The following is a 15,119-nucleotide window of genomic DNA, read 5'->3' as shown; positions in this document are numbered from 1 at the left end:
TTCTCTTTACGTTTTCAGGTGACGGCTAACTACCGTCCCATTATAACTAAAATGAATACAGACTTTTCATCAACTGAGCGCCATGTTGCAGCACAATACATGGACAAGAAGTCATGTTGCTATGGCAGTACCACCAGTACAAATAAATCACACATGAAAATAAAAACATTTTCACTCCATTACATTAAAATCGTGTAAATTTCTCATCTGACATTTCATCTGGTCAGTGTTCAGTTGGAGAGTGAAGCTCATATCTTCCATGTAATTTTTGGTTGGTGGAAACAAATATCTGCTCTGGTGGTTCCTGTGGTGGTTCCTTTCCAAACTAAAACTATAAGTGGTTTACAATTCAATCAGATTCAGCAGTGGCAGTGTGTGAGCTGAGAAATGAATCAGACAATGAATCTATAAACTATAAAGTTATATAACCAGATGGTTCAGTGACTTTGACCCAGACTGAAGGTTTCTACACACACACACCCAGGTTAAATGATTTAATTATGATTAAGCAAAAATCCTCTACTCAAAAATCCTTTCCTCAGCTTTGTCAGCACTGTAGCTGCCACTTAAAATACAAATAAAAAAGACCAATTCTCACATAATGCTACTTTAAGTAAAGAATAAAACAGGACGGAGTGCGCTGGTGTCCCAGTGTCATGTGATTTTTCTGTGACAGTTGGATGAGTTACTGGTTTCTCGTCTCAGTGCAAATGTGAAAGTTGGTTAAAACAACTCGTCTTACTTCAGAATAAACAGTAAAATAAAATAGACTGTGATCGTTTATACAAGCTGCTGATCCAATGAAACTGTCGGAAAACTCAACAAATTTGGGTTTTTCCTGATATAAAGTGCATTTATCACATGTCTCACATTTCTGGAAGGAGTCTCCAGTGTCAGCGTTTTGTAACAGCAATACTCAGAGCTAAAGGTGTAACATCCGACATCTTCAGGCCGGAGGAGTTCACGCTTTTTTGTGGTTTCTCAGGAACATAAGTGATTTTGTTTGTCTAATTAAAAGAGAGAGAGCTGGTGAGAGGCTGCTACAGTATACATGATAACTGTATGAACATTAATGAATTAATATGCAATGGTGTGTGTGTAGTGCGTCTGACAGGCACTAAGTATGGCTGTGGAGGAGGCGGGTGTGGCGCCTGCACCGTCATGCTGTCCACATATGACATTCAGACCAAGAGCATCCAGTATCCTTCTGCTCTGTCCCCACCCCTCCCTGTTCTGCACTCCCCTGCCCGTCTGCCCGTCCTCTTGTCTTTCACCTTGTTATGTCCAGTGACTTTTCCCTTTGTCGCATTTTGATTTATATATTTTTTATAACGTTACTTTTGATGAAAAGTGTAAGCCGTCATTGGTTAAAGTATTAATTTATACAATTGCAAGTGTAACAAATAAGGGATTTTATCATTGATCTTGAAAATATTTGTATTGCTGCTGAAGATAAAGTGATTAACAAAATCCAGTTTCCTTCACTGCTGAGTCATTTCTCCATTAACGCCTGTCTGATGCCTTTATGCCAAACCCACGGAGCGGCAGTGACCACGGTGGAGGGCATCGGGAACAGCAAGAGCAAACTACACCCTGTACAGGTCTCTCTCTCTCTCACACACACACACACACACACACACACACACACACACACGGAGTACCAGTCAGAAGTTTGGACACACCTTCTAATTCAGTGTTTTTTCTTTATTTTTATTCATTAAAAGTCACTTCATGTCTTAAAGTAATGATGGATGTCGTTTCTCTTTACTTAGTTGTTCAGTTCTTGATATAATATGGATTACTGCAGTTGTGGAACAGGGCTGCTTATTTATTGAATATATTTACTGTTTGATCTCAAACGCATTAAGGCGGCGAGAAACTCGTCCACTAATGACCTTTTGACGAGACACAGCTGTTAATTGAAAAGCGTTCCAGGTGACTCCCTCATGAGCTGGTTAAGAGAATGACAATAGTGTACAAAGTGTTATCAAGGGAAACACTGGATACACTGAAGAACCTAAAATATGAAACATATATTACACTTTTTTGTATACCGCATAATTCCAGATATGTTCCAGATGTTATTTCATAGTTTTGATGTCTTCAGTTTTGTTCTACAGTGTAGAGAATCGTCACAATACAGAAACACATGTGAATGAGTAGAGTAGGGATGTACAAACTTTTGTGTGTAGATGCACACATCTTATACAGATCACACACGAGACTACATCCTGCTCTTGGTGAACATGATGTGATGTACTGAGAATTTAACATTGTGTGTGTGTGCAGGAACGTATAGCGAAGGCAAACGGCTCTCAGTGTGGGTTTTGTACTCCAGGGATGGTGATGTCCATGTACACACTGCTGAGGAACCGACCACAACCCAGCATGGAGGACATCATACAGGCGCTGGGGGGTAACAAACACACACACACACTGTCATGACTCTTTATCATATGGATAAGTGCAGTAGTTTTTCTGCCCTTATTGCAAAATGATAAAACTGAAATATTTCACAGAAACGGCAAAATAGTCAAAATAATTCCAAAGAAATTATGAAAATTTTATTTAAGGACTTGTTTTCTTGTCATCTGCTTATTATTTTTGATTTTGTGAATTTAGTCCAACATACCCTGGTGCTTTCTGTCTCTGTGTTTCTGAATGGTGCTCGGAGTGTGTGAAAGCTGATATCACGACTCCTGCTGACTCTCTCGAGTGTTTGTTTCATCCCTGAAATGAAACTTAGTAAATATTTTGTTGATTTGTTGACCATTTCAACAGGAAATTATAAAATTAGCTCTGGATTTGGGTTTCTAGTTAAACCATAAACTATAGCGTTAAAAATTTCCAGCCAGAAACCCAGGGGATAAATACTTGTGCACTGAACTACTCCTGATATTTAGTATTGGTATTGATGAGAGACTTTAGAGGATTATTCTTTACTCTGACTGGTGATGTGTGTGTGTGTGTGTGTGTGTGTGTGCAATGTTTTTATCCTCCTAGGTAATTTATGCAGATGCACAGGATATCGTCCGATTATCGATGGCTATCGGACATTCTGTGAGGTGTGTGAACAACAGTACGATTTCAGTCATGTGACGTGTCTCAATATTCATTTGTAAGGATTCTTATTTTGGACAAAAGTACAAGTGCATTACAGACAGACAGTAACATGGTTATAAATAATAAAACATTCCACAAAAGGACAGACAGGAAGATAGAGAAAGAAGACAGACAGAAGATAGGAGCATGTGGACAGACTGGGGACAGATGGGGGGACGGAGTATGTGGACAGACAGGGTGACAGACGGAGTACACGGATGGACGTGGGGGACGGAGTACATGGGCAGGGGGGACGAATTACGCGGACGGATGGGGGGACGGATTACACGGACAGACGGGGGACGGAGTATGCGGGGGGATGGAGTATGTGGACAGAAGGAGGACAGGCGGGGACAGGCGGGGGATGGAGTATGTGGACAGAGAGGGGGACAGCCTGGGGGGATGGATTATGTGGACAGATAGGGGGACTGAAAGCAGGATGGAGTATGTTGCCAGATGAACTATGTGGGCAGATTGGGGGATGGAGTATTTGGACAGAGAGGGGGCAGAAGGGGGGATGGAATATGTGGACAGACTGGGGGACGGAGTATGTCGACAGACAGTGGGAACAGACAGCGAGACTGAGTATGTGGACAAATGGGGGGGGGAGTATGTGGACAGCCTGGGGGGATGGATTATGTGGACAGACAGGGGGACAGCCCGGGGGGATGGATTATGTGGACAGACAGGGGGACAGCCCGGGGGGATGGAGTATGGGGATGGAGTTTGTGGACTGACAGGGGATGTAGTATGGGGACAGGCGGTGGGACGGAGTATGGGGACAGGCGGTGGGACGGAGTATGGGGACAGGCGGTGGGACGGAGTATGGGGACAGGCGGTGGGACGGAGTATGGGGACAGGCGGTGGGACGGAGTATGGGGACAGGCGGTGGGACGGAGTATGGGGACAGGCGGTGGGACAGAGTATGGGGACAGGCGGTGGGACGGCGTATGGGGATGGAGTTTGTGGATAGACAGGGGGATGTATGTGGACAGACGGGATGGAGTATAAGGACAGACTGGGGGACAGACGGGGGGACGGAGTCTGGTGACAGGCAGGGGGATGGAGTATGTGGACACAGAGGAGGACGGAGTACGTGGACAGACAGTGGGACAGAATACATGCACAGAGAGGGGGATGGAGTCTGTGTACAGACAGGGGGATGGAGTATGTGTACAGACAGGGGGATGGAGTATGTGTACAGACAGGGGGATGGAGTATGTGTACAGACAGTGGGATGTAGTATGTGTACAGACAGTGGGATGTAGTATGTGTACAGACAGTGGGATGTAGTATGTGTACAGACATGGGGATGGAGTATGTGGACAGACATGGGGATGGAGTATGTGGACAGACATGGGGATGGAGTTTGTGGACAGACAGGGGGATGTAGTATGTCGATAGACATGGGGATGGAGTATAAGGACAGATACTCAGTCCCCCTGTCTGTCCACATACTCAGTCCCACTATGTGGACAGACCGGGGCATGGAGTATGTGGACAGACCGGGGCATGGAGTATGTGGACAGACATGGGGATGGAGTTTGTGGACAGACATGGGGATGGAGTTTGTGGACAGACATGGGGATGGAGTTTGTGGACAGACATGGGATATAGTATGAGGACAGACATGGGGATGTAGTATGTGGACAGACAGTGGGATGTAGTATGTGGACAGACAGTGGGATGTAGTATGTGGACAGACAGTGGGATGTAGTATGTGGACAGACAGTGGGATGTAGTATGTGGACAGACAGTGGGATGTAGTATGTGGACAGACAGTGGGATGTAGTATGTGGACAGACAGTGGGATGTAGTATGTGGACAGACAGTGGGATGTAGTATGTGGACAGACAGGGGGATGTAGTTTGTGGACAGACAATGGGATGTAGTATGTGGACAGACAGGGGGATGTAGTATGTGGACAGACAGGGGGATGTAGTATGTGGACAGACAGGGCTATCAGAATTTATCCTGAAAGTACTTGTCATTTCTAAAGTCTGAATGAATGAGGAGCAGAACTGATCGTGTACTGAGTGATGTTGTGGATTCAGCATTTATTGCTTATAATAATTGAGTGATTTGTAATAATGTAATAATCCCTTGTGACTCCTGCCTCCTGTGTCCCTGGAGCACATGCTGTGTTGGTGTCATTACTGTCCTGTATATTAGCGTCTGTAGTGACTTTAGGGTGCTGAAGGGTATCGTGTCGTTACCTAAAGATCCCTAAACTGAGTGAGTGTAAAGTTCACTGACTGTGGGATGTAGTATGTGGACAGACGGGGATGTAGTATGTGGACAGACAGTGGGATGTAGTATGTGGACAGACAATGGGATGTAGTATGTGGACAGACAGTGGGATGTAGTATGTCGACAGACAGGGGGATGGAGTATAAGGACAGATACTCAGTCCCCCGTCTGTCCACATACTCAGTCCCACTATGTGGACAGACCAGGGCATCGAGTATGTGGACAGACCGGGGCATGGAGTATGTGGACAGACAGGGGGATGGATTATGTAGACAGACAGATGGATGAATTGTTCGGACAGACAGGAGGATAGAAGGGGATGTAGTATGTGGAAAACACAAAATTGTCTGGGTGACCCCAAACTTTTGAACGGCAGTGTAAGGACAGACAGGGGGACAGATATAGGGACGGAGTATGTGGACAAACAGTGGGACGGAGTATGTGGACAGATTGGGACAGACGGGGACCAAGTATAAGGACAGACAGGTGGACAGACAGTGGGACTGAGTATGTGGACAGACAGTGGGATGGAGGATGTGGACAGATTGGGATAGACAGGGGACCGAGTATAAGGACAAACAGGGTTACAGACAGGGGGACAGAGTATAAGGACAGACGGGAGGATAGAAGGGGATGTAGTATGTGGACAGACAGGGGGACTGTGTATAAGGACAGACAGGGGGACAGATATAGGGACGGAGCACGGGCGATTGCTCTAAGACAACGAGGGAGGCTCAGCCTCCTCTAAAAATGACGAACATCGTGTAGGATGAATTGCGCTAGGCTTATGTTATAGCCGACCTTATAACATTGCTATTTCAGATCCAGAATCATAGAAATATATGTGCTCAACCCACTACAGTGCGAAATCATTCCGTTATAACTTTCCCCAGTTCGCCTAATGTGTGCGTGAGTTTTTCCCCCTCGTGACAGCGCGATGCAGCCCAGACTCAGTGGACTTCAATGGCATTTGGGAGCTCTGCGCTTTTCAATCTCAAAATGCAAGACGATTATTGGACAAATACTGCGGAAATGCCCGCCCACGGAGTCTCACGGACTCCCAGCCACAGTGGACTTCAATGGCATTTGGGAGCTATGTGCTTTTCAATCTCAAAATGCAAGATGGTTATTGGACAAATACTGCGAAAATGCCCACCTACGGACTCCCAGCCTCACATGGGAGGGACATGGCAAAGCTTTCCGCGAGGAGACTGGTGATTGGTGAAAGCGGCCGGATATTTTCTTTGATTGACAGCTCATTTCAACTATAGAGTGCTTCGAGGTCAGCGCGCACCCAGCGGCGGCCATATTGGAAGTCAAAGCGCGCTGTGTCAGTGCATTGTTGTTGTCCAGCGAAGCAAAAAGGGGTGACAATGCCGAATACGTGCGTCATTGTTGGCTGTAGTAGCCGGGGGGAAAAGGGTGGCAAAAGCTTCCACAGACTCCCTAAAGTCGTGACTAACCAGGGAATTGCAGCACAGGAGAAAAGCGAACGTAGGAGACGACAGTGGCTGGCTGACATCAACCGATCAAATTTAGGACAACTTGACTATCCGGATTTGTTCTGATCACATTGTGACAGGTAGGTTAATATTGTCTTGAATTTCATAGTTACTAAAATAGTTACTAAAATAGTTATTTTAATTTCATAGTTACCGGTAGCATCCAGTATGCCGGCTGTTGTGTGACCGTCGTTCTTTCCCTCAGTCTCGTGGCCGCTTCAACATAAAACAACAGGGAAGCAACATGGGAGCAACATTCCCCAAGTCCAGCAATGCAGTTGCAATGTGCACACAAAATAGCATGTCTCTTGTCAAATATTATCCAGGGGTGTAGACTAGGCTGGGATATACTCTGCGAGTGTAACACTTTCCCTCTGATCACTTTTGTCTCTCCGTCTTCAGCAGTAAACACCGACACATCGCAGACCCAACTGGACACAAATCTATCGTATGCTTCCATGCTCTTGTAGTTCTGGAAATCCTTTAGTTCACAAAATGGACTTGGGTGAAACACTAGATAGTTCACAAGATTGATGTATGTCACATGCGGCAACAAGCTGGGGTCGGCTTTCCATTCCTTCTCACTAACAGTGTATGGATCTACATTCCCAATGAAACGTACCTTCTCAGCATAACGCTCCCGTGCCTGCTTATCCAAACTTTCACAGTAGTGCTCCATCACTTCAGATGTCTAAATTCTTAAAAAATCCAAGCTTCTAAGCCCTCTAACGCGGAAATGAATCGCTAAATGTGTACTCTATGATGTGTACTCTATGCGCGCTCTGGCGCGAGTGACTTCCAAGATGGCCGCGCACGCGCGGTGTTACTATTTTTAGCATCATCTCGGAGCCCTCTATAGACAGGCAGCGGTGAATCTCAGTTCAGTCCCATGTGGATTCGCAAGTGCTGTGGTGTATTGTAAGAGATCAGCTTACATTTCGATTTCATTCATTACATACGGTTTCTACCAGCTTTTTTATTTTGTATATATTTTCATTGTAAATAAAGTGTAAATATAGTGTTGTCAAGTTTGCTATCTTAGTTCCAGAAATGTCGTTTATTTGAGTGACTGAACTTGAACTTGAGGGGGCTAGTCAGCTAGCAAGAAAGCTGCACACGGATGCCAAGCATTGCTGATTTAATTTTGGCGAAGCCATTTGCCAGTCTTCCTTTCGAGGAAAAAATTAAAATTAAAGAGCAGGGTAGACCAACGCCTCAAATTGACTTGGTGAAAAAGGTAGGGAATAATACTCGTTCCTTTCAGCTCTCCTGGTACGAGAAAGTGAATTGGCTAACGGCAAGTGACCCACATCAACAACAGTAAATAGGCTACTTTAGTAATATGTCATGGATGGACCAAAAATATAGAATCTATTTAAAATGTTTATGCTGAGTATATTATATTGGAATATATATTTTTCTGGATATGAATTAAACACAGCTACAATTTGGAAAACATTTTTAAACAAAAACACAGCCGAGAACATTTCACACTACAGACCTGGATTAAAAGTGAAGGGTTATCAAAATTGTCAATAAAACATTTCTCAGTCAAAATAAGTAAAATATAGGGAAAGTGTCATTGAATGAAATGTGTGGCACCCAGCTCTATGTTTGGCTCCCCAAGGTCAGTGCTTGTGCCTATTCCAGAACACTCTGCTGTTACTGCTGAGGTTCCTGACAAAGAGCTGCTTTCAGTAATGATCAATTTTTAAACAACATGCCACAATTTTAAAATATAAAATGTTAAAATATACCCCCCCCCAACACCACCATCATGTATATTGGACAGTAGGCTAATGGGCCAAAAGAACCTGTTATTTCACAGTTTGTGACCCTGCCAACAATCAGCCAGATCAGAGGCAAGAGTATGGGCAAAATTGATGTGTTTTTTTTCTTTTAAAATCTGGAAATATCGTAACCGACCAGCCTCCCCTGTTTGAAAGACTACCAGCCGCCACTGGGACGGAGTATGTGAACAGACAGTGGGACGGAGTATGTGGACAGACAGGGGGACCGAGTATAAGGACAGACAGGGGGACGGAGTATGTGGACAGACAGTGGGGTGGACAGACAGTGGGACGGAGGATGTGGACAGACAAGGGGACAGAGGATGTGGACAGACTGGGACAGACAGGGACCGAGTATAAGGACAAACAGGGTTACAGACAGGGGGACGGAGTATAAGGACAGACAGGAGGATAGAAGGGGATGTAGTATGTGGACAAACTGGGGGATGGAGTATGTGGACAGATAGAGGGACAGACAGGGGGATGTAGTATGTGGACAGACAGGGCTATCAGAATTTATCCTGAAAGTACTTGTCATTTCTAAAGTCTGAATGAATGAGGAGCAGAACTGATCGTGTACTGAGTGATGTTGTGGATTCAGCATTTATTGCTTATAATAATTGAGTGATTTGTAATAATGTAATAATCCCATGTGACTCCTGCCTCCTGTGTCCCTGGAGCACATGCTGTGTTGGTGTCATTACTGTCCTGTATATTAGCGTCTGTAGTGACTTTAGGGTGCTGAAGGGTATCGTGTCGTTACCTAAAGATCCCTAAACTGAGTGAGTGTAAAGTTCACACTCCAGTCCACTGAACTGTGATTCATTAAGGTCTTTAGAGCTGTGTGTTAAAGCCGCACTCGTAGCTTTGCTGTCGGTCATGCGACCACTGGTTGCCTCTGCCAGGAGGTTAATCCACGTCTCATGATGCAGCTTTGTAACTGCGACTCGACAGAACTCTGTGTTTATGGAGTGAAAATATAACGTGTGTGTGTGTTCAGTTAACATTATTGTACCAGATGAGTGTAATATCACTGATAACTCTCTCACACACACCCGGAGAGACTTTAATATGGTGTGCGATGAATATTTACTGTAATAGTGTGTTATAATAATGAATCATTAATGAATGTGTAATCGTTTGTGTAGAGTGAACGCTGCTGTCAGGTGAACGGCACGACCTGCTGTACCCCAAACACCGAAGCGTCTCCTGCTCACAAAGTATGAATATTTTATAAAAATAAAAAGTAATGACTTGTTTATTAATTAAACAACCTTAAGCAGCTGGAATTCATCAGTGTGCTCTGATGTTATGGATTTATCTTCCAGTCCAGAGAACAGTTTCACTTTCTCAGACTGAACCTGGGAGTTTCTTCCAGTTTATTGTGTTCTAAAATGGATTAAATAAAATGTTGATTTTAATCCTGTGTGTTTACAGCCGCAGCTGTTTAATAAAGAGGAATTTCTTCCTCTGGACCCGACGCAGGATCTGATCTTCCCTCCGGAGCTCATGGTGAGAAACATTCAGACCTTTTCAAAATAGTGTTTTTAACGTTTGGTCACTCATTCATAATTTTGGACTGTATGATGACACAGTGATGATAAAGTGTCAGGAGTGGTGAGCTGAGGTGAAGTGAGGACCCAAGAGCAGACTCAGAAAACAGGCAGTGTAAAGAGAAAACTTCTTAAATGAAGTAGATGGCAGAAAGGCAAAGGTACAGTAGGGCTCAGGCAAAAATCGGTCGTCAAAAAACAGGCCAGGAGGTCAAAAACACAGAGGAGCAGGTAGACACGATCAGGGACAAAAAACAGGACAGAAAAACCTTCACAAAAACTGATGAACACAGGGACAAGGGAAATCCAGGCAGAGGGAGCAAAAGACACAATTCAAAAGAACAGGCAGACAAGAACAGGGACAAAAAACTGGACAGAAAAAATTGACAAGGAAAAATTCAGGCAGGGGGAATCAAGAAGACACAATACGAAGGACCTGCGGCGAGGCGAGGAAGGTCTACAAGAGACAGTCTGGCAAATGGAGTCGCTCCAAACAGTTCTTAAAAAGCCCTGGCTGATGGGACAGGAGTGGGAGCAGGTGTGGGAGTGCCGCTTCAGGAAATGGCCTTCAGCAAGTCAGGGCTGAATTCCTGTCCTGGATCCGGCCAGGAGCCGGCATGGAAGGCCCACAATCTAAGGCATGGATGGACTGGACCGGATTGTGACATAAAGTGTTAAATGGTTTGATGATAAACGTTAGATGTAACCTGGTTTAAAAAAACCCTGATGTTTGTATAGAGAATGGCGGAGAGTCAGGAACAAACCACTCAGACGTTTCGGGGGGAGAGGATGACCTGGATCTCGCCCGTGTCTCTCAGTGAGCTGCTCCAGCTGAAGGTTCAGCACCCAAAAGCCCCCATTGTCATGGGAAACACTAACATAGGTAAGGTATTATAATAATAATAATAATCAACTCAATCACAGCCCTGATTAGGAAAAATCGGTCAGTCAGTCAGTGATAATTCGCCTTAAATGAGAGACACAATAAAAAACATCACTGTTTGTATTAAAATGTAAAACTCCCTTTGTATAATATCTGTTTCCATAGTTACACTATAAAGTACCCTTTAAATTCAGTTCAGACCAATCCTCTGGACACATTTAAAAGGGTTCCTGATTGGTTAATGACCGCAACAGGTCCTCATTCAGAGTCTGGCGGTTGTTGGTTGCCATGGTGATTTCCTGAGGCACTCACTGATGGGTGTTTTTGACGAAGTATTTGATGTTTGTGGTTTATTTTCTGATTTTTCTCCTCAGGGTTGGACATCAAGTTTAAAGGTGTCGTCCATCCCATAATAATCTCAGCCACACGCGTGAAGGAACTGTTTGAAGTCACACACAAACCTGAAGGTAGGGTGTGTGTGTGTGTGTGTTAAGCAGGTATTTGTCACTATCATTACAAGTAACCTGTGAATGTCTCACTCTGTGTGTGTGTGTGTGTTTTTCAGGTGTGCACATTGGTGCTGGCTGCAGTTTATCTACAGTGCGGTGTGTGTTGCAGAAGTGTGTGTGTTCTCTCCCAGTAGAACACACACAGACATACACAGCACTGCTGGAGCAACTGAGACACCTGGGAGGAGAACAGATCCGCAATGTTGCTGTGAGACACACACACACACACACACACACTGATAACAGTAATAACAGTTATTTATTTTTACATGTCTTGTGTGTGTGTGTGTGTGTGTGTGTGTGTGTGTGTGTGTGTGTGTGTGTGTGTGTAGACGCTGGGGGGGAACATTGCTAGCGCGTACCCAAACTCTGATCTGAATCCTGTTCTGGCTGCAGGGCGGAGCTCAGTGCTACTGCTGTCTCACGGTCATTACATCACTCAGATAGACAGATGGTAGGGTGACCACCTGTCCCGCATAGCGCGTGCGCGTACAGCATTTGAAGCCGAATTTATGCGTACCGCAAATTCAGAACGTGTCCCGCATAATCGATGCTTGCTGAGGGGGATGTCGCTCTCCCCGGGCCACCCAGGCAGCCAAACGAATATTACTTGACATTTCAGCACACCACCGTCACCACTATAGAATGTAGAACAAAACCACACACACACCCCTCACAACTGACTAGTTGTTGTCAACTTTTTGTTGTTGCCATGACACCACACTCACGTGCACAGACAGTGACGAGGGACGCAGGTGCAACGCATGCATTGCTTTCATATTAAAAAATGGAGAAAGGTACCGGGGAGATAGCAGGTGAGGCACCGCCACCTCCAGTTAAAAAGAGGTGTATGTACAGGAAAGAGTGGGGAAATGAATATTTGTGGCTGAAAGGGGTTGAGGGGGATACCGAGAGGGCTTTTTGTGACCTTTGCAAAACATCTTTCTCATTCGGACATGGCGGGGAATACGATGTGAAACGACACAGGCTCGCGGAGACTCACAAGAAACGTGTGCAACAGAAAGAAACGTCTAAATCTATGGATGCTTTCCTCCGACCTAAAAACGACTCTCTAGCTGACAAAGTGACTGCGGCAGAGGTGACGAGTGTGTATCACACTGTCCAACACGCAATATCATATCGGGCAGGACTTTTTTTCTACTGTTTCTGTGGTGCTGAGCCACTACAATTCCTGTTAATCCACTGAAAACTAAATGGAGACTTGTCACTATTCCTGCTGTACTGATGCACTGCAAAGCCTCTGTTAGGACTAGGACTGTTTTGGCCTCTAGAGGCCGCTGTTATTTCCTTTTCGTGTCATGTTTGTTTTGGCCTCTAGAGGCCACCACTGTTCCTGTGTTTTGTGTTTGTGTTTATTGCCTAATTATCTTCACCTGTGTCCTTAATTAGTTTGTCTATTTATACCCCTGAGTTCAGTCCTCTTGTCACGGAGTCTTTGTGCTGTTATGTTTATCTCCAGTTTCCTTTGTACTGTGTTTTTTGATCTTCTTAGCTTTTGAATTTTTGCACTTTGCTTTTCTTTTGGATTATACTCTGTTTTTTTTTTTGTCTTTTGTTTTGCCCTGTATATAGTGTATATAGTTTAAATAAACCTTTTGATTCTTTTTCTACTTCCGCCTCACGCCTCTGCATTTGAGTCATCCCCCTGGTGGCCTAGTGGGGGTTTGCTGGATTATCACACCAACTAACCAGGTTCGAATCCCAGCAAAACCCTAACAGAAAGACTCCGTCATGACCGACTCAGCAGAGGCTGCTTCAACTGTCTACCCAGCCAACCTTCAGGGAATTATGGCAGCTTTGACACGCTTCGGAGCGACCATGGACGCTCATGGACGTACGCTCACCAGCCAACGTGAGGCCCTCGCTCGCCACGAGGAACTGCTTCAGCAAATTGGGAAAACCCTGGCACAGCTGACATCTCTGCCTGCATCTCCTGCTCCTGATCCAGTTCCTGCTCCTGATCCAGCTCCCACTCCTGCTCCAGTGCCTTCTGCAATGCTGCCTTCTTCACCTCGCGAACCCAGCCTTCCTGCACCACAGAGGTATGACGGCAAGCACAGTGAGTGCCGAGAGTTCCTTACCCAGTGTCAACTCACCTTTGAGCTTCAGCCTACCACCTACACTACGGATCGCCGCAAGATTGCCTTTGTGATCACCTTATTAGCTGGTAAGGCGCGAGCCTGGGCTACTGCTATCTGGCAAAGACAGGGACCTGAGTGCTTTGATTTCCAGCTGTTTTCTGAAGAGATGCTTCGGGTCTTCGATCAGGCAGACATCAGTACCGACGCAGCCCGAAAGCTCATGTCCATCCGGCAAGGAGGAAGCGTCGCAGATTACGCCATCTCATTCCGAACACTCGCAGCAGTAAGTGGATGGAACGAGACTGCCCTGGTGTCAGCCTTCCACCATGGTCTGTCTGACCCCATCAAGGACGGTCTGGCCTCTATTGGATGCCCAAGTGACCTCGAAACCCTCATCTCACATGCTATTCGTCTGGACAACAGGATGAGAGAACGCCACCAAGCCTTGAGCCCCCCCAGCCTCCCTACCTCTACCTGGAGACCGTCTACCTCCTTCAGTGACTGTCCAGAACCCATGCAAGTGGGTCGTACTCGCCTCTCCGCATCTGAGAGGGAGCGCAGAAGGAGGGACAAGTGCTGCATCTACTGTGGCAAGCCTGGTCACTTCCGAGCATCATGTCCCGAACTCTTGGGAAAAGGACCGCCCCGTCCAGCCGAGGGAGGGTTGTGACGGGGCCTACCCTCTCTCCCGGACTCCCTGGCCAAGGAATCTACATCCCGGTCTCCATCTCCTGGGGTGAGTCTGTCCACTCTTGTCAAGCTTTGATAGACTCAGGGGCGGCTGGGAACTTTATGGATATTCACTTCGCCCAAAGCATCAATATTCCGACTGCACCTCTTGAAGTCCCTCTGTCTGTGTCTGCCCTTGATGGCCAAGCGTTAGGTGATGGAAGAGTCACTCAAGTTACTTCTCCAGTCTTCCTCCAGTCTCAAGGTCACAAGGAAGAAATATCCCTGCACCTGATTCCTTCACCTGAGTTCCCAGTTATTCTAGGCCTTCCTTGGCTTACTCGCCACAACCCTCGCATAGACTGGGTAACAAGCCAGGTTGTGGAATGGGGCCCTGCATGCCATGCCTCTTGTCTGCTCTCTAGCTCTCCTGTGTCTCCTGCCGAGCCCCCTGATCTCACCGAGTTATCTCAAGTTCCCACAGAGTACTGGGATCTCAAGGAGGTATTCAGCAAGAGCAGGGCCGCCGTTCTTCCTCCGCACCGGGCCTACGACTGTGCCATCGACTTGCTCCCTGGGACTACCCCTCCTCGTGGCAGACTGTTTTCACTCTCTCAGCCAGAACGCAAGGCCATGGAGGAATACCTCAAAGATGCCCTGGTCTCTGGGTTTATTCGACCCTCCACTTCACCTGCTGGAGCCGGCTTCTTCTTTGTCGGCAAGAAGGATGGGGGGCTCCGACCATGTATTGATTACAGG

General features: G+C 46.0%; 1 protein-coding gene across 1 annotated transcript in view; it reads left to right on the top strand.

The window, feature by feature from the left end:
• Nucleotides 1-15,119, top strand: part of LOC132874737 (aldehyde oxidase 1-like) — a 62,442-nt gene that overhangs the window by 1,186 nt on the left and 46,137 nt on the right. The window contains exons 3-12 of the mRNA XM_060911118.1: nt 1,103-1,199; nt 1,493-1,601; nt 2,290-2,416; nt 3,004-3,065; nt 9,793-9,864; nt 10,082-10,156; nt 10,936-11,080; nt 11,455-11,547; nt 11,646-11,797; nt 11,922-12,015. Of these exons, the coding sequence (XP_060767101.1) occupies nt 1,103-1,199; nt 1,493-1,601; nt 2,290-2,416; nt 3,004-3,065; nt 9,793-9,864; nt 10,082-10,156; nt 10,936-11,080; nt 11,455-11,547; nt 11,646-11,797; nt 11,922-12,015 (1,026 nt within the window). The remainder of the gene's footprint in view (nt 1-1,102; nt 1,200-1,492; nt 1,602-2,289; nt 2,417-3,003; nt 3,066-9,792; nt 9,865-10,081; nt 10,157-10,935; nt 11,081-11,454; nt 11,548-11,645; nt 11,798-11,921; nt 12,016-15,119) is intronic.

This window comes from Neoarius graeffei, chromosome 27 (assembly GCF_027579695.1).
Source record: "Neoarius graeffei isolate fNeoGra1 chromosome 27, fNeoGra1.pri, whole genome shotgun sequence".
Lineage (NCBI taxonomy): Eukaryota > Metazoa > Chordata > Actinopteri > Siluriformes > Ariidae > Neoarius > Neoarius graeffei.
The sequence above is the reverse complement of the archived record's forward strand: the minus strand, read 5'-3'. Positions and strand labels throughout refer to the sequence as shown.